Below are 19,651 nucleotides of genomic sequence, written 5' to 3'. Positions count from 1 at the left end.
CTGACGTCAGGCTCACCGGTCCATAATTACCTGGATTATCCCTGCTACCCTTCTTAAACAAGGGTACAACATTAGCAATTCTCAAGTCCTCTGATACCTCACCCGTGTTCAAGGATGCTGCAAAGATATCTGTTAAGGCCCCAGCTATTTCCTCTCTCACTTACCTCAGTAACCTGGGATAGATCCCACCCGGACCTGGGGACTTGTCCACCTTAATGCCTTTTAGAATACCCAACACATCTTCCCTCCTTATGCCGACTTGACCTGGAGTAATTAAACATCTATCCCTAACCTCAACATCCGCCATGTCCTTCTCCTCGGTGAATATGGATGCAAAGTACTCGTTCAGAATCTCACCCATTTTCTCTGACTCCACGCATAACTTTCCTCCTTTGCCCTTGAGTGGGCCAGCCCTTTCTCTACAACAAAGAACAAAGAAATGTACAGCACAGGAACAGGCCCTTCGGCCCTCCAAGCCCGTGCCGACCATACTGCCCGACTAAACTACAATCTTCTACACTTCCTGGGTCCGTATCCTTCTATTCCCATCCTATTCATATATTTGTCAAGATGCCCCTTAAATGTCCCTATCGTCCCTGCTTCCACTACCTCCTCCGGTAGCGAGTTCCAGGCACCCACTACCCTCTGCGTAAAAAACTTGCCTCGTACATCTACTCTAAACCTTGCCCCTCTCACCTTAAACCTATGCCCCCTAGTAATTGACCCCTCTACCCTGGGGAAAAGCCTCTGACTATCCACTCTGTCTATGCCCCTCATAATTTTGTATACCTCTATCAGGTCGCCCCTCAACCTCCTTCGTTCCAGTGAGAACAAACCGAGTTTATTCAATCGCTCCTCATAGCTTATGCCCTCCATACCAGGCAACATTCTGGTAAATCTCTTCTGCACCCTCTCTAAAGCCTCCACATCCTTCTGGTAGTGTGGCGACCAGAATTGAACACTATACTCCAAGTGTGGCCTAACTAAGGTTCTATACAGCTGCAACATGACTTGTCAATTCTTATACTCAATGCCCCGGCCAATGAAGGCAAGCATGCCATATGCCTTCTTGACTACCTTCTCCACCTGTGTTGCCCCTTTCAGTGACCTAGATCTCTCTGACTTTCAATACTCTGGAGGGTTCTACCATTCACTGTATATTCCCTACCTGCATTAGCCCTTCCAAAATGCATTACCTCACATTTGTCCGGATTAAACTCCATCTGCCATCTCTCCGCCCAAGTCTCCAGACAATCTAAATCCTGCTGTATCCTCAGACAGTCCTCATCGCTATCCGCAATTCCACCAACCTTTGTGTCGTCTGCAAACTTACTAATCAGACCAGTTACATTTTCCTCGAAATCATTTATATATACTACAAAGAGCAAAGGTCCCAGCAAGGATCCCTTGCCTCAACCAAGTCTCAGTAATAGCAATAACATCATACTACCAGGTACTAATCCAAGCCCTAAGTTCATCTGCCTTACCTACTACACTTCTTGCATTAAAACAAATGCACCACAGACCACCAGTCCCTTTGCGTTCATCATCTGCTCCCTGCCTACTCTTCCCCTTAGTCACGCTGACTTCATGATTTAGTTCCTTACAGCCTTGGATATGCAACTCCTGGACCTAGTCACCTTGTAACTATGTCTCAGTAATTGCCACCAAATCATACCCCTTTTCCTCTATTTGCGCTTTTAACTCATTAATTTTGTTTGCATGCTTCATGCATTCAGATACAAAGTCCTAAAATTTGTTCTATTATCAAATTTCCCCACTCTTGTTTGATTCCTTGGTGCATTATTAAGTTCACACGTTCTGCCCCTTCCTTTTATTTTATGGTGACAATCAGCCGCATCACTAACCTGCACTCCTATCTTCTCCTTTAACTTTGATTTTCTAATTTTCCATACAACTAACCCCCCCCCCCCCCCCCAAACTATTTAGTTTAAAGCCCTATCTACAGCCTTAGTTATGCGATTCGTCAGGATTCTGGTCCCAGCATGATTCAGGTGAAGACCATCCAGTTGGAACAGCTCCCTCCTTCCCCAGTACTGGTGCCATTGTCCCATGAATTCAAACTCATTTCTCCCACACCAACTTTTGAGGCATACATTTACCTCTTGACCCTGTAACAATTGGCTTGTGGCGCAGATTACCTTTTTTTCATTTTTAATTTAGCCCCTAGCTGCTCATATTCCTTCAGCAGAACCTCTATCGTTGTTCTTCCTATGTTGTTGGCATCTATGTGGACCAGGACAACTTTCCCCTCCCACTACTCTGCAGCCCAGATGAGGTATCCCGAACCCTGGCGCCAGGTAGGCAACACAACCTTCGGGACTCTTGATCCTTGCTACAGAGAACAGTGTCTATGCCCCTAACTATACTATCCTCGATTGCGACTGCAATTCTCTTCTCTCCTCCCACTTGAATGGCTCCTGTACCATGGTGCTATGGTCACATTATAGTCATGCTCCCCACAGTCCCTGCCCTTGTCCACACAGACAGCAAGAATCTCAAACATGTTGGACAAGCAAAGGGCTGAGGATCCTGCAACCCTACCTCTTGGATCCCTCTACCTACCTCACTCATAGTAACACCCTCCTGTCCCTGACCACTGGCCGAATTCAAGGTAGTTAATCTTTCCCGCAAAGAAGTCGACGAACGGTTGCCACCTCCGGGTGAACCCTAACAGTGACCCTCTCAAGGCGAACTTGATTTTCTCCAAACAGCGAAAGCTAGCCATGTCTGATAGCCAGGTCTCTGACTTCGGGGCTTTGAGTCCCTCCAAGCTAATAGTACCTGTCTCCGGGCTACCAGGGAAGCAAAGGCCAAAACGTCTGCCTCTTTCTCCTCCTGGATTCCCGGGTCTTCCGACACCCCGAAAATCGCCACCTCTGGACTCAGCGCCACCCTTGTTTTTAACACCGTGGACATGACGTCCGCAAACCCCTGCCAAAATCCCCTAAGCTTTGGACATGTCCAAAACATGTGGACATGGTTCGCCGGTCCTCTCGCACATTTTGCGCACCTGCCCTCCACCCCAAAGAATCTGCTCATCCGGGCCACTGTCATGTGAGCCCGGTGAACAACCTTAAATTGTATCAGGCTGAGCCTGGCACATGTATCTGACATGTTGACTCTACTCAACGCGTCTGCCCATGGACCATCCTCCATCTCAGCTCCCAGCTCCTCCTCCCACTTGCGCTTCAGCTCCTCGGTCTGCATCTCCTCCGACCCCATATGCTCCTTATAAATGTCCGAGATGCTCCCTTCTCCTAACCACCCTCTGGAAACTACCCTGTCCTGAATCCCCCTTAGCGGTAGGTTGACACCTGTTTACGAAGGAAGTCCCGCACCTGCAGATACCTGAATTTGTTTCCCCTCACCAACCCAAACTTTTCCTCCAGTGCCCTCATACTCGGAAAGCTCCCCTCTATGAACATATCCCCCATTCTCTCAATCCCCGCTCTCCGCCATCACCGGAACCCCCCGTCCATACTTCCCGGGGCAAACCGGTGAATATCACAGATTGGTTGCAACGTCTGAAACTCAGACTCCAGATGATCAACACAGAGCCAAAGTTCCTTGAGCAACCGACACTTGATACAGATGTGTTCAGTAGGAACCACAATGGGGTCCGCCAGCTCCCACATCATGCAGTTAAGTTACAACATATCTTCTGGTTCCACATCTCTATTTTATTTAATTAGTTTTTAATTTGTTTCTTTTAAATTTCCACTGGTTTTTAGGTTATCTAATCTGTAAAATATTTCTCCTTTTTACTTTTAATCTAAAAAATAGCTAATGGAAATGAGCAGTTATTTACCAGCCAATTAACTTACCGTTTTCCTGTGACGTCACTCCTGGATTGCTGTTCAAACTCAGCCCACTGCCTGAGTAGAGGTGTCCCTCACAGGTCGGTCTGTCTCAACTCCCAGCCCAAGTAGAGGTATCTCTTGCAGGTCCACCTGTCTCCACTCCCGGCCCAAGGAGAGGTGTCTCTTGCAGGTCCGCCTGACTCCACTCCCGACCTGAGTAGAGGTGTCTCTCGCAGGTCCACCAGTCTCCAAGGCCTGAGTAGAGATGGCCCTTGCAGGTCTGCCAGTCTCCACTCCCGGCCCAAGTTGAGGTGCCCCTCGCATGCCCTGCTGTCTCTGCTCCCAGCCCGAGTACAGCTGTCCCTCGCAGGTCCGGCTGTCTCTGCTTATGGCCTGAGTAGAGGCGCCTCTAGCAGGCTACCCTGTCTCCACTCCTGCCCCGAGCAGAGATTCCCCTTTCAGGTCCGGCTGTCTCCACTCCCGGCCCGAGTAGAGGTGTCTCTCGGAGGTCCGGCTGTCTCCACTCCCGGCCCAAGTAGAGGTATCCCTTGCGGATCCAGCTGTCTCCACTTCCGGCCCGAGTAGAGGTGTCTTTCGCAGGTTTGTCTGTCTGCACTCCCGGCCCGAGTAGAGGTGTCTCTCGGAGGTCCGGCTGTCTCCACTCCCGGCCCAAGTAGAGGTGCCCCTTTCAGGTCAGCCTGTCCCCACTCCCGGCCCGAGTAGAGGTGTCTCTCGCAGGTCCAGCTGTCTCCACTCCCGGCCCGAGTAGAGGTGTCCCTCGCGGATCCAGCTGTCTCCACTCCCGTCCCAAGTCGAGGTGTCTCTCGCAGGTCCGACTGTCTCCACTCCCGGCTCGAGTAGAGGTGTCCCTCGCGGATCCAGCTGTCTCCACTCCCGTCCCAAGTAGAGGTGTCTCTCGCAGGTCCGACTGTCTCCACTCCCGGCCCGAGTCGAGGTGTCCCTCGCGGATCCAGCTGTCTCCACTCCCGTCCCAAGTAGAGGTGTCTCTCGCAGGTCCTGCTGTCTTCGCTCCCGGCCCGAGTAGAGGTATCCCTTGCGGATCCAGCTGTCTCCACTTCTGGCCCGAGTAGAGGTGTCTTTCGCAGGTCAGGCTGTCTCCACTTCCGGCCCGAATAGAGCTGTCCCTTCCAGGTCCACCTGTCTCCGCTCCCAGCCTGAGTAGAGGTGTCCCTCACAGGTCCGCCTGTCTCCACTCCAGGCCCGCCTCTCTCCGCTCCCGGCTTAAGTAGAGGTGTCCCTCTCAGGTCCGCCTCTCTCCGCTCCTGGCCCAAGTAGAGGTGTCCCTCGCAGGTCCGCCTGTCTCCACTCCAGGCCCACCTCTCTCCGCTCCCGGCTCAAGTAGAGGTGTCCCTCGCAGGTCCGCCTCTCTCCGCTCCTGGCCCAAGTAGAGGTGTCCCTCGCAGGTCCGCCTGTCTACGCTCCTCCCTCTTTCACCTAACTTTAGCCGCTCTCCGATGCAACAAGGCAGCACTCAGTGCAGACCATTTTACAGAAGTTAACTCATTAACTATACCTCCCAATGCCATACTTTCTATAATGGGTATTGAAAGTCTATATACAAATATATACAAACCTACCTCTCCATTCACCTGAGGAAGGAGCAGTGCTCCAAAAGCTAGTAATTTGAAACAAACCTGTTGGACTTTAAATGGTGTTGTAAGACTTCTTACTGTGCTCACCCCAGTCCAAAGCCGGCATCTCCATATCATTACAAATATAAAAACAGAGGATTCGCTGGCTGTCCGAAATCATAGAATGCCATTTCACAGGAGGGGGCCATTCGACCTATCCTGCTCTCTGGGAGAGAACTATCAAATTAGTTCCCCCTTCCATCTACTCTTTCCCCATGGCTCTACAAAACCTCTTCCCTTTGAAAATTTATCCAATTCTTCACACCTTGCTTCAAACTATTATTATTAATTTTGTTTTAAAATCAAATCCCATCGTAATCAAATGCTTAATTAAGGTAGGTTTTACAATCGGTTCAATTTTAATACAAAAATTCAGTGACCGCATTTCAGCCAACAACACCACCATCAAATCACCAGTCAGTTACAACTTCCCTTAGATTATCTATCGCTGGAACAACTCAGCACTGCTCTTCATTTGACTCAGAAAACCTTCCAAAATCTCTATTTCTAAATGTGGCTGTACTCCTGCGGTGGGATTCTTCGACCCCCCGCCGGGTCGGAGAATCGCCGGGGGCTGGCGTGGATTCTGCCCCCGCTGTGTCCCGAAGTCTCCGCCACCAGAGATTTGGCAGGGGCGGGAATCGCACCGTGCCGGTTGGCGGGCCCACCCCCACCGATTCTCCCACACGCGATGGGCCGAAGTCCCGCTGCTGGAATGCCTGTCCCGCCAGCGTGGATTAAACCGCCTTTTGAACGGCGGGACAAGGCAGGCTCCGGGGTCCTGGGGGGGGCGCGGGGCGATCTGGCCCCTGGGGGGTGCCCCCACGGTGGCCTGGCCCGCGATCGGGGTCCACCGATCCGCGGGTGGGCCTGTGCCGTGGGGGCACTCTTTCTTCCGCCTTCGCCATGGTCTTCACTATGGCAGAGGCGGAAGAGACCCCCTCCCCTGCGCATAAGCGAGGATGACGTCCGCAGCCGCTGACGCTCCCGCGCATGCGTTGACCCGCGTCGCCTGGTGAAGACCTTTCGGCCCTGGCTGACGTGGCGCCAAAGGCCTTTCCCGCCAGCCGGCGGCGCGCCAACTAGTCCGGCGCGGACCTAGCCCCTCGAGGTGAGGGCTTGGCCCCTTAATGTGCGGAAACCTCGCACCTTTGGGGCGGCCCGACGCTGGAGTGGTTCCCGCCACTCCATTGCGCCGGAAACCCCCCACCCCGCCGGCTAGGGGAGAATCCCGCCCCTGATTCTTCCTGCACTGAGGGTCAAAATTAGTAGTCCTCTTGAGAGTGCCTCTGAGACTGAGCTGTCCATGTCTTTAAAGAATTTGAGACTCAGACAGTAGAATTCTTCATCTTTTCGGCCTATGTCTTCTCCCCCCCCCCCCCCCCCCCCCCCCCCCCCCTGCTGCTGCTTCTCTCACCGACCAGTAATTTAAATAATTTAATCTTTCTTAGTGTAGGTTTACATTAATCCTGCAATGAAGTTACTGTGAAAATCCCCTAGTAGCCACACACCGGTGCCTGTTCGTGTAGACTGAGGAAGAATTCAGACTGTCCAATTCACCTAACAAGCACGTCTTTCGGGAGGAAACCCATGCAGACACTGGGAGAACGTGCAGACTCTGCACAGACAGTGACCCAAGCCGAGAATCGAACCCGGGTCCCTGGCGCTATGAAGCAACAGTGAAAACCACTGTGCCACTGTGTATCCCCGTCTGGCTCGTCCATTCCCCAAGCCAGAACCAGGTCCTGGACCCAACTGGGGCATTGCGGCTGCTGACCTTGTTTGAGCATCACAGAGTGAGTGAGGCCTCCCGTTGCTTATTGCTATTCTGCTCTCCCTTGACCGGGTTACGATTCAACATTATGGCACCAGTGAGATCAGCCAGAATAACTGCTCCACCTCCTCAAATCACGGGTTCCTTCTGTCCTGGCTGCTTCTCTAGTCATAGATTCTGCTTCCTGAGAAGCAGCAGTAGTGGAAGTGTGGGAACCTGTGATTAGAGGAGCTGAAACAGTGGGGGTGGGTGCGACAAAATTTGTGATTGGAGGAGCATCTTTCTCAGATCCTGTCCGTCCCACATTTTCTCTCACTTGTTGCCCCGTCATTGATTTTTAAATGTCTTTTTGGTGTGCTTTCAAGCGTGGGTTCGCTTACCACCTCCTATGTATTTTGAGCCCTGGTCTTCTGAATGTACTTGTACTGTGTGAACTTGTAGACTACTATTACTGTGCAACGGTGGTGTATGGAGTGATCATTTAAGATGGTGGATGTGGTGCCATTCAACTTAGTTGTTGAGCTTTGTGAGTGTTGTTGGAGATGTACTTATCCAGGCAAATGGAGAGTATTGCTGACTTGTGCTATGTATATGGTGGACAGGCTTTGGAGTCAAGAGGTGAGTTGCTCTCTGCAGAACTCCCAGGTTCTGCTTTTTAAGCCGCATTATTATATGGCTAGTCCACTCCAGTTTCTGGTCAGTGGTAACCCCCAGCATGTTGATTCAGCGATGGTAATGGTATTGAATGTCAAGGAGCCATGCTTAGATTCTATTTTAACGGAGATGGTCATTGCCTGGTACATTTGTGGTGCTGATGCTACTTGTCATTTATCAGTTGAACCTGAATGTTCTGCAGATAATAGGCCTCCAACAACCACAAGCATCTCCCTTTGTGCTAGGCATTATTCCATCTAGTTGAGAGTTTTCCCTCCCAATTGCCAATTACTTCAATTTTGCTCAAGCTCCATGATGCCACTCTGTCAAATGCTGACCTACTGCCAAGGTCAGTCACTCTCACCTCATGTCTGGAATTAAATGCATGTGTGTATTATATGCTCAGGCTGTAATGAGGTCTGGTGTTGAGTGGTCCTGGCCCAAATTAAATATCAGTGAGCAGGCTATTGCTGAGTCAGTGCCATTTGATAGCATTGCTGATGATCGAGAGTCGAGTGATGGGGCAATAATTTGCTAGCCTGAATTTGTCTTTTTATGTGCTGGGTGTGGCTTGACAATTTTCCACATTGTCAGATAGTTGCTAGTGCTGTTACTGGAACAGCTTGATTACAAATGCAGCTAGTTCTGCATACAAGTCTTCAGTACTATATTTGGAATGTTGTCAGGGCCTTTGCTGTATTCAATCTTTTGGGTTGCTTCTTGATGTCGGGTAAAATGAATCAAATTGGCTGAAGACTGGTATCTGTGATGCTGGGGACTGCAGGAGGAAGCTTGGGGAGATCCATTCAGCACTTCTGGTTGAAGATGCTTGCAAATGCTTCAGCCTTGTCTTTTGCACCAATGTGCTGGACTCGCCTATCTTTGAAGATGGGGATATCTGTGCCTCCACTTCCAGTTAGTTGTTTAATTGTCTATTACCATTTGCAACTGAATATGGCAGGACTGCAGAGCCTGATCTGTTGGTTGTAGGTATGCTTAGCAATGCCTGTAGCATGTTGTTTCTGCTGTCTAGCAGTCCTGTCTTATGGTTTCAACCAGTTGGCACCTCCTTTTAAGGTAAGTCCGGTGCTGTTCCTGACGCACCCCTACACTCCTAGGAAGAGGAAGGGATATGTCGGGAAATTAAATTAATGATTGTGATATAATTCTGCTTCTGCTGCTAGCTATTTCACCTTATGGATGTCTAGTTTTAAACTCCAAATTCTGCACACCTCAAATTGTCATCTATTGGGGGGTTAGCTCTAATCTGGTGTGCTTTGCTTTGCATAGGTTCTGAACCTACCCATTGTGACTTCACCTGGGAATTCCCAGAGTGTATGACGATCTATTGGAGAAATCTTAGAAGTTACACGCCTTTTTAGAAATATATTATTATTATTGGGTGCCTTTGTGCTCCTAATTGCTTTCTCTGGGTGTAGTATTCGCGCCGAGAGAAATGGCAAGTAGATTTGATGAGAAATAATCAGCATGGCTTTGTCAAAGGGAGGTCATGCCTCAACAATTTGATTTGAGTTTTTTGAGCACGTGACTAAGTGTATCAATGAGGGTAGTGCAGTTGGTGTACTTTATATGACAAGGTCCCACATGGGAGACTTATAAAGAAGGCTAATACACATGGGATACAGGGGAACTTATATATAGTACAGTAATCTTTATTAGTCACAAGTAGGCTTACATTAACACTGCAATGAAGTTACTGTGAAAATACCCTAGTCACCATACTCTGGTGCCTGTTCAGGTACACTGAGGGAGAATTCAGAATGTCCAATTCACCTAAAAAGCACATCTTTAGGGACTTGTGGGAGGAAGCCGGAGCACCCGGAAGAAACTCACGCAGACATGGGGAGAACGTGCAGACTCCGCACAGACAGTGACCCAAGCTGGGAATCAGACCTAGGTCCCTGGCGCTGTGAAACAACATTGCTAACTACTGTGCTACTGTGACTAGATACGGTGGATTCAAAGCTGGCTGAGCTGTAGTAACAGAGGATGATGACAGATGGCTGCTTTAGTGACTGGAAGACAACGTCCAGTAGCGTACCACAGTCATCTGTGCTGGGTCCCCTATTATTCATCATTTATATAAATGACTTAGATGACTGTGGGGGTAGGATCAGTAAGTTTGCGGTTGACGCACAGGCTGGGTGTTAACAGTGAGCCTGAAAGTCTGGGGTTGCAGGAAGATATAGAGGGATTGGTCAAATGGGCAGAAAGGTGGCAGATGGAATTTAATCCTGAAAAGTGAGGTGTTGCACTTTGGAAGGAGCAATTTGACAAGGAAATATTCACTGAATGACACCACACTGGCATGTTTGTAAATAGATCTCTGAAGGCAGAAGGGGAGATTAATAGGGTAGTAAATATGCTACACTTGCCTTTATCAATTGTGGCATAGATTACAAAAGCAAGGAAGTCATGTTGGAGTTATATAGAACATTGGTGTGGCCACAGCTGGAGTACTGTGTGCAGTACTATGGTCACATAAGATTGTGATGGCACAGGAGTGGGTGCAGCGACGTTTCACCAGGATGTTGCCTGGGATGGAACATATTAGTTGTGATAGGCTTGGATTGTTTTTGCTGGAGCAGAGAAGACTGAGGGGCGACCTGATCGAGGTGTACAAGATTACGAGGGGCATGGACAGGGTGGATAGGGAACAGCTGTTCCCCTTAGTTGAAGGGTCAGTTACGAGGGGACACAAGTTCAAGGTGAGGGGCGGGAGGTTCAGGTGGGAATTTGAGGGAAAACGTTTTTTACCCAGAGGGTGGTGACGGTCTGGAATGCACTGCCTGGGAGGGTGGTAGAGGTGGGTTGCCTCACATTCTTTGAAAAGCACCTGAATGAGCACTGGACAAGTCTTAACATTCAAGGCTATGGTTCAAGTGCTGGCAAATTGAATTAGGATTGGCAGACCTGGTGTTTTCATGCGGCAGGACAGACTCAATGGGCTGAAGGGCCTTTTCTGCGCTGTATTTTTCTCTGATTCTGTGATTCTTCTGATTCTGTGACACTTTTTTTATTAACAAACACAGATACCCCTCTCCAAAAAAGGGTCTCCCTCTCAATCTGCACCCGGATCAGAGTTTTTATACTGTTGAGGGCTCCCCTCATTAAAGGGGAAACCCCTCCCCATTACTGGGCAAGTTAGTATTCTGTGGAGGTCACGGAGGAGTTATGTAAAGCTGTGGAAGAATTAGCTTGGAAGCCCTGGTCTCTATTTGCATCCAAACCTAATAGCCATGCCAGATTGAGGACCATGATTCTTTGGAGCTGGATGATTCAATTGCACTACTGAAAAGGAATGCATAAGTAAAATGCTGTTATGTACATTTTCCATTATCCTATCCGTTTCAGTGGTTTTGTATCAATTTGCGCAGCTTTTTTCACACTTCAACTCATTGTTCCTCTTTGCTGCAGTTCTTTAGCTGATGCTTAGCATTTGGTGTTCATATTCTGTTTGATGAATCATTGTTTTCATTTTAGATTGTACAACAAAGATGCTGTCATTGAATATTTATTGGACACTTCTCCAGAAAAATGCATTATAGTGACTGCAACGCACATTAAGAACCTGAAGGTGAGTCTATTACCTGACAAATTAATACATGAATGACTATAAAACTGGCTGCCCATTCTACACCTCTATTGTGTTCAATTCTTCATGGGATGTTGTCATCATTGGGAAAGCCAGCATTTACTGCCCTACAGTCCATGTGATGGCGATATATCCATGGCGCTGTTAGGGAGGGAGTTTCAGGATTTAGATTCAGTGACATTGAAGGAACAGCAATATAATTCCAAGTCAGGATAGTGTGTGACTTGAAGGGGAACTGACAGGTTGTGTGTCTGATGTGTCTGCCTTTGTTCTACAAGGTGGTAGTGGTTGGGAGTTTGGAAGGTGCTATTAAAGGAGCCTCAGGCCATTTCGGGGAGAAGTTAAGAGTCAACCACATTGCTATGGACCTTGGGTCAAGTGTAGGGCAGACCAGGAAAGTATGGCAGCTTTCCTTCCTGAAAGGACATTATTAATAACAATAATCTTTATTGTCACAAGTAGGCTTACATTAACACTGCAATGAAGTTACTGTGAAAAGCCCTAGTCGCCACATTCCGGCGCCTGTTAGGGTACAGTGAGGGAGAATTCAGACTCAAACCTGAGGCCATGCCGCTGTGAAGCAGTAGTGCTACCCACCGTGCTACCAAGCTGCCCACAAAGAACCAGTTGGGGTTTTATGGTAGTTTAGAATCTAATGGTCATCATCACTGAGTCTTGCTTTTCACTCGAGATTTATTTAATTAATTGAATTTAAATTCTTCCAGCTGATATAGTGGGATTTCAACCTGTGTTTCCAGAGCATTCGCCTCGGTCTCTGAATTGCTAATGCAATATCATTATCTATATTACCACTTCCTGTTGTTGGCTTCCTTTTCCTTGTTTTATAATTTTCCCTCCTACCTCTTTCCCTTGGTGTTTCCTTATTTCTTTTTCTTCCCTCTCTCTGATTTTCTTTCCACCCGTGTTTCCCTATTTTCCTCTTCTTTCTCATTTCCACCTGCTCTATTATCCCTATTTCTACCTTCCTTGGATGTGGGGAGTTGTATCAGATATTTTTGGATACAAGGCATGTCGCTTGTATTGAATTTCATCAAAATTGAGGATGGTGACCTGATGGATATGGAGTGGTGAAAGATGCAAGAGCAAATTGAGTTTGAGATACTGTAATGCAAGATTGGCTGTCCAGCAGTACAACACAGGAGATATTCTCAAATGGGTTTCTGAGATTGGTGAACATATTGAATCATCAAATGCTTGAACTCTTATTCTGTTGCCTCCCTGCTTGCATCTTTGCTGGAGTCCTCCTCTGACCAGCGTATCCTTTCAGTTGCCTCCAGTATTCTCCCTCCATCTAGGCTCCTTCCTCTGGCCTCTTTCCCGTTCTTGATCTTTTGTTTGAGAACTGTTGGCGCGATGTTGACCATCTTAATTTCTCTGCTTCCTTCATTCACTCTAACCTGTCTCCTTTTGAACTTGTTGCACTCTATTCTCTCACTCCTAACCTTGACATTGTTATAAATCCTGCTGAGAAAGGTGGTGCTATTGCCATAACATAAGAACTCTGAGCAGGACTAGGCAATTCAGCCCCTTGACTCTGCTCCACAATTCAATACAATCATGACTGATATTATCTCTGCCTCATTTCCACCTTCCTGCCCACTCCACATAATCCTTCATCTCACTACTAATTAAAAGCCTATTCAGGGGCGTCATTCTCCGACCCCCCCGCCGGGTCGGAGAATCGCCGGGGGCTGCCGTGAATCCCGCCCCTGCCGGTTGCCGAAGTCTCCGGCACCGGAGATTCGGCAGGGGCGGGAATTGCGCCGCGCCGGTTGGCGGGCCCCCCCCGCTCGATTCTCCGGCCCGGATGGGCCGAAGTCCCGCCGATAAATTGCCTGTCCCGCCGGCGTGGATTAAACCACCTTTTGAACGGCGGGACAAGGCGGCGTGGGCGGGCTCCGGGGGGTGCCCCCACGGTGGCTTGGCCCGCGATCGGGGCCCACCGATCCGCGGGCAGGCCTGTGCCGTGGGGGCACTCTTTCCCTTCCGCCTCCGCCACGGTCTCCACCATGGCGGAGGCGGAAGAGACTCCCTCCACTGCGCATGCGTGGGAAACTGTCAGCGGCCGCTGACGCTCCCGCGCATGCGCCGCCCGGGGATGTCATTTACGCGCCAGCTGGCAGGGCACCAAAGGCCGTTTCCGCCAGCTGGCGGGGCGGAAATTCCTCCGGCGCTGGCCAAGCCCCTCAATGTTGGGGCTCGGCCCCCAAAGATGCGGAGCATTCCGCACCTTTGGGGCGGCGCGATGCCCGTCTGATTGGCGCCGTTTTGGGCGCCAGTCGGCGGACATTGCGCCGTTTCGGGAGAATTTTGCCCCATATCCTCATATTTGTTTAGTCGTCCACTGCACTCTGGGGTAGAGAATTCCACAGATGCACAATCCTTTGAGTGAATTCCTCCTAATTTCTATTTTAAATCTGCCACCCCTTAGCTTAAAACTATGGGCTTTCTTTCTAGAACATTTCTAGAATGTTCAACAAGGGGAAACATCGGCTCTACTCCCACCCTGCCAATTCCTTTTAGCGTCTGATATACTTCAATTAGATCTCTTATTGTTTAAACTTCAGTGAGTAGAGGCTTAAACTGCTCAGTCTCTCTTAAGACAAGCCTTTTATCCGTAGAATCAATTAATCCTCTGAACCACCTCAATTCATTTACATCCTTGCTATGTCAGGGGACCAAAACTGTGAGCAGTACTCCAAATGCAGTCTCATCAATGCCCTATACCGTTGCAACAGCACTTCCCTACTTTTCTAGTCTATTCCATTAGCAATGAATCCCAAGATTCAATTTATCTTCCTTATTACCTGCTGCACCTGCATACTAACTTTCTGTGATTCATTCACGAGGACACCCAGATTCCTCTGCACCAAAGTACTCTGACGTGTCTATCGATTTAGATAATAATTTACCTTATTATTCCTCCGGCCAGAATGAATAATCTCATACTATTCCATGGTAAATTCTATCTGCCAGATTTTGTCCCACTCACCTAACCTATCCATATCCATTTGTAAATTTCTTATTTCCTCATTGCAACTTGTTTCCCACCTATTTTAATGTTGTCTGCAAATTTGACTATAGTACCTTCTATCCCTGCAACCAAGTCATTAATATATGGGGCCTGAGGTACGAACCTTGTGGCACACTACTAGTTACATCTTACCAACCAGACAAAGATCCACTTATCCCCACTCCCTGCTTTCTGTTAGAATCGTAGAATCCCTACAGTGCAGAAGGAGGCAATTCGGCCCATTGAGTCTGCACCCACCCTTCAAATGAGTACTCTACCCGTACCCACTTCCCCCTATTCCTGTAACCCCATAACCTAAGCTGCACATCCCTGGGCACTAAGGGACAATTTAGCGTTGCCAGTCCACCTAGCCTGCACATCTTTGGACTGTGGGAGGAAACCGGAGCACCCAGACGAAACCTACACAGACACTGGGAGAACGTACAAATTCCACAAAGACAGTTACCCAAGCCGGAATAGAACCTGGGTTCCTGGCACTGCGAGGCAGCAGTGCTAACCACTGTGCCGCTCCAATTGATTAGCCAATCCGCAATCCAATCCGCAATCCAAGGTAACATATTACCCCCAACCCCATGGGATCTTGCCTTGTGCATTAACCTTTTGTGCAGCACCTTATCAAATGCCTTCTAGAAGTCGGGATATATGATATCAACAGGAAACCCGTTATCCACTCGGTTTGTTATATCTTTGACGAACTCTAGCAAATTAGTCAAACATGATTTATCCATCATAAAACCATGCTGACTCTGATGGATTGAGTTTTGACTTTCCCAATGTCTGTTACTTCCTTAATAATGGATTTCAACAATTTCCCAATGACTGAGGTTAAACTTACCGGTCTATAGTTTCTTACTTTATGCCTTTCTCCCTTTTTGAAAAGCGGCATTAAATTGACCTTTTTCTAATCCACTAGAACCTTTCCAGAATCCAGGGAATTTTGGAATATTATAACCAATGTCTCCACTATCTCTGCTGCCACTCCGTTTAAGATCCTACGATGGCCATCAGGCCTGGGGGTTGATGGCAATTGTTTTAAGTTCCTCCTTTTCAACATCCTCTGCATTACCAGTTGCTATTGGGATAGTTCTAGTGCTCTCCCCTGTGAAAACCGAGGCAAAATATTGATTTTCGTGTCTCTACCATTTTTGTGTTCCCCATTATTAACTCCCCAGTCTAGTCCTTTAGAGACCAACATTAATTTTAGCTACTCTCCCTGTTGGTCTTTAAAAATTTCCCAATCCCCCAGCCTGCCATTGACCTTTGCAATATGGTATGCTCTAGTTTTTGTCTTTATGTTATCCTTAACTCATTGCTTATTCATGGATGTATTTCCCCCCCAATTACAATCTTTCTTTCTCTCTGATATATATTTTAGTTTGGAGGAATTGAATATCTCCTTTAATGCCTGCGGCTGTCTGGCGTACTGACCTCTATCTTGCAGAGGCTGAGTGCCAACTCTCAGACACTTCTTCATACCTACCCCTGGAACTTGACCCCACCGCCGAAGATCAAGCCATTGTGTTCAAGACTTGCACTGATCTCATCTCATCTCCGGAGAAATTCCCCCACAGCCTCCAATCTCATAGTACCTCAGCACAGTGATTAGCATTGTTGCTTCACAGCGCCAGGGTCACAGGTTCAATTCCTGGCTTGGGTCACTGTCTGTGCGGAGTCTGCACGTCTCCCCGTGTCTGCGTGGGTTTCCTCCGGGTGCCACAGTTTTCTCCCACAAGTCCCGGAAAATGTGCTGTTCGGTAAATTGGACATTCTGAATTCTCCCTCTATGTACCCGAACATGCGCCAGAGTATGGCGACTAGGGAATTTTCACAGTAACTTCATTGCAGTGTTAATGTAAGCCGACTTATGACAATAACAATTATTATTTTTATTATTCAGTCCCAAAATCTATCATGATTACTGTCCTGATAGACCCACCATTTCAGCTTGTTCTTGCCCCATTGAATAGCTTTCTTCCAATCTTGACTCTATTTCTTTCTCCCCTTGCCCAGCCTCTTCCCACCGACATAATAATCTTTATTATTGTCCGGCACCTGTTCGGGTATACTGAGCACAGAAGATTCCTGCACTGCCCACCTAGTCCTCTTGCTCTGCCTGGTTGTCACCCAATTCCTTTCTGCCTGTGGAGTCTTTTCCTTTGATGTTACTGCCTCTCTATACGTGCTATCCATGATACTCTGTGCCTTGTGTATGCCTCACAGTGTCCCAGCTGCCATTCATGCTCACAAAACCCCTACTTCCAGGAGTTGCAGCTGGAGACACTTTCAGTGCACGTGCTGGCCCTGGCATATGAAATGTTCCTGGCCTCCGACCTAGAGCAGGAGGAGCATTCCACGGCTTTGAGTTCTTCTGCCATGATTTACCCCTTTAAATTCAACCTTTTGGATGATATTTAAAATTATTAATTAATTACTCTAGGGCCCTTCTTCCCTGGTCCTTGTTACTACAGAATTTAACCGTTACAAACTATAAATCACAAAATAAAGACCTTACAAATTAAGCCATTAAAGTAGTCAATACTTCTCTGACCATATTCACCCAATTAGCTGCTCCTACTTGCCCCATATCTCAATTGAATCCTGACATTACCTCAGGATCTCCAAGCTAGAACTCTGATTTCTCACTGCGCTCTCGTGCTGTTTTCAATCTCCCAACAATCAGCTTTTTCCCCTGTACCCTCTACTCCAGCTCGAGGTGCTGCTGACTGTCTGACTGGTGACCTCCTTTCGCACTCCCCCCTCGAAGCTGCTGACTGACTGTCCTCATTTCGTAGTCGCCTCTCGGTGCTGCTGACTGTCTGTATTGGTGTCCCCTCGCACTCTCCGCTAGCTGCTGCTGACTATCTGTCCCGGTGTCCTCCTCTTGCTGTCTCCTCTAGGTATTGTTGACTGTCTTGTAGCCACCTAAAATGGCTGATTCCCTATTAATTTGGCCAAAACCCGATTTAAAATGGCCAACCGAAAAGGCTGATGGGAAAAGCAGCCAACAGGACACAAATGGACAGCTGCAGACAGAATAGCGTATTCAGCTCTGGGGAAGTCGGCCCAGATCGATACTCAAGACTATTAGCAGCACATCAACCCAGACATCTGCAGTTTAAACCGCTATCCCCGGGAACAATTGCAACATAGAACATAGAACATAGAAAAATACAGCACAGAACAGGCCCTTCGGCCCACGATGTTGTGCCGAACCTTTGTCCTAGATTAATCATAGATTATCATTGAATTTACAGTGCAGAAGGAGGCCACTCGGCCCCTCGAGTCTGCACCGGCTCTTGGAACATATTAGCAATTGAATGCCGGGCCAGACCTGTCGGCGCCTGCAGTGGCCGAAACAAAGACAGGTGAACGACCACCCCCCGATCGAGGAATCGTCCCGTTATCGGACGTATCGAACCCAGTGATTGGGAACAAGTCCAATCACTTGGGACTCAGGGTCAAGAACCGCCCCGAGAGGCGGAAAGCCCCTGGGCCCTATAAAGTGAGGGGCCAAGTTCAGATCTCTCTCTCTCTCCCTTCTTCTCCTGCTCGAGACCTTCGCAAGAACATCGACCAGAAACTGTAAGTTTGACTCCAGCGATCGCTACCCGATAAAGACTCCTAGCCATCGACCTGTATCAGCCTTTTGAATCCCGCGGGCCAGACCCGATTCGATAAGCCATTTGTTTCCCTGACCTGGTGGGCCCTTCCTAAAGTTAAGTATTGGCCAGTAGTGGTAGGTTTCGATATAGATAGTAGGATTATTGTGTAAGCATTATTTGTTGTATATAATAAATGACCGTTGATTTCAATCTTACTAAGCGGTGTGCTGACTTATTAATCATAACTCGAGTTTGAACCACGTGGCGGTATCAGGAAGATACCTGGCGACTCGTGAGCAAAGGTGACATAATCAGAGCTAATAAACTAAGGCTAAAAAGAGCGACATAATTGGCGACTCCGCGTGACCCGACATAGAAGTGGAAAACCACTCCGGGAGAACCCCAACAATTTGAATAGAATCCAAACGGAAACAAAAACAAAAAAAAACCACAAGTGTTCAAGCGGTTCTGGTTAATAATTCACAATTCGGAAGTGTGTGTATGCATGCGTAACTAACAGGGTTATAAGGTAAAACTGATAGACTTTTGTTGCGTCAAAACTGTCGGAAGTCGGTATTTTCGGAAATTAGCGCAAGCCGTACCCGCATCTACGACACCACCTTAGCCCCCTGTTCCAAATTTGAATGTAACGAGCAGATAAGAGAGATGGCCATGCAGGCAATGCAATGCCTCGTGAACCCCGAAGAATTTGCAGTCGCACCGATCAGCAGCATTAAAATGGGACAGTGTTCCATTTGGGAAGTGGAAATTCGGAAATTTCTGCAGGGCAAAGGATGGCCCGTGTGGAGCGGTTTCTGTAATAATGACGACTCCGGTCCCGGAAGTATAGGGCACACTTGGTGGGAGAACATGAGTGAAATCCATAAGAAAAGCTTAGCGAAAGCACGCAAGCCGATGGCAATCGTGTCCTGCATGGCACAATTGCGAGGCACCGAGGTGGTCGTCAGGACGCTCCGAAAAGAAATAGAAGGCATACATCGTATGAGTAAAATCGATGTATGCGAGATGGAAAAGGAGAACCTGGAATTGAAAAGGCAGTTAGAAGCCAAGGACGAAGAGGTGGCTGACGCCAAACAGGGTCACCAGTCTTGTCTGGCGCATTTAAGCAGTTTTCAATCCCAGTATGAGAAGGCTTATCAGGACACGCAGCGTGCCGTCCTGGTTAAGAAAGAGACTGAGAAGCAGGTGGAGACGCTACAGAAGCAATGTAGTGATCTCAAGGCAACCTTGAGAGCGCTCCACGCTGCAACCACGGAACAAAGGCAGAGTACCTTAGACCATGCGAAGTGCCGAAAGCAAATTGCAGACCTGCAAGCAATGCTTTCTGTCCAAAAAGGATTCCAAGACACCTTTGGGGAAAGTTTAGACCAGGAAGACGGCCCTGATTGGGAAGAACTGCAAGAAACAGCGCAGAGATATGTTCAGGGAACATGTGCGCAGGGGAAACCCCAAA

At 48.3% G+C, this 19,651-nt stretch overlaps 1 protein-coding gene across 4 annotated transcripts in view; it reads left to right on the top strand.

Annotated features, from left to right (window-relative positions):
- rtf2 (replication termination factor 2) overlaps window positions 1-19,651 on the top strand; it is a 303,881-nt gene that overhangs the window by 24,338 nt on the left and 259,892 nt on the right. For all 4 annotated transcript variants that reach the window (XM_072514520.1, XM_072514519.1, XM_072514518.1 and 1 more), the window contains exon 3: window positions 11,409-11,502. In XM_072514520.1, coding sequence (XP_072370621.1) covers window positions 11,409-11,502 — 94 coding nt within the window. The remainder of the gene's footprint in view (window positions 1-11,408; window positions 11,503-19,651) is intronic.

This window comes from Scyliorhinus torazame, chromosome 8 (genome assembly GCF_047496885.1).
Source record: "Scyliorhinus torazame isolate Kashiwa2021f chromosome 8, sScyTor2.1, whole genome shotgun sequence".
NCBI classification, from domain to species: Eukaryota; Metazoa; Chordata; class Chondrichthyes; order Carcharhiniformes; family Scyliorhinidae; genus Scyliorhinus; species Scyliorhinus torazame.
This window is presented reverse-complemented; position numbering and strand designations above follow the sequence as displayed.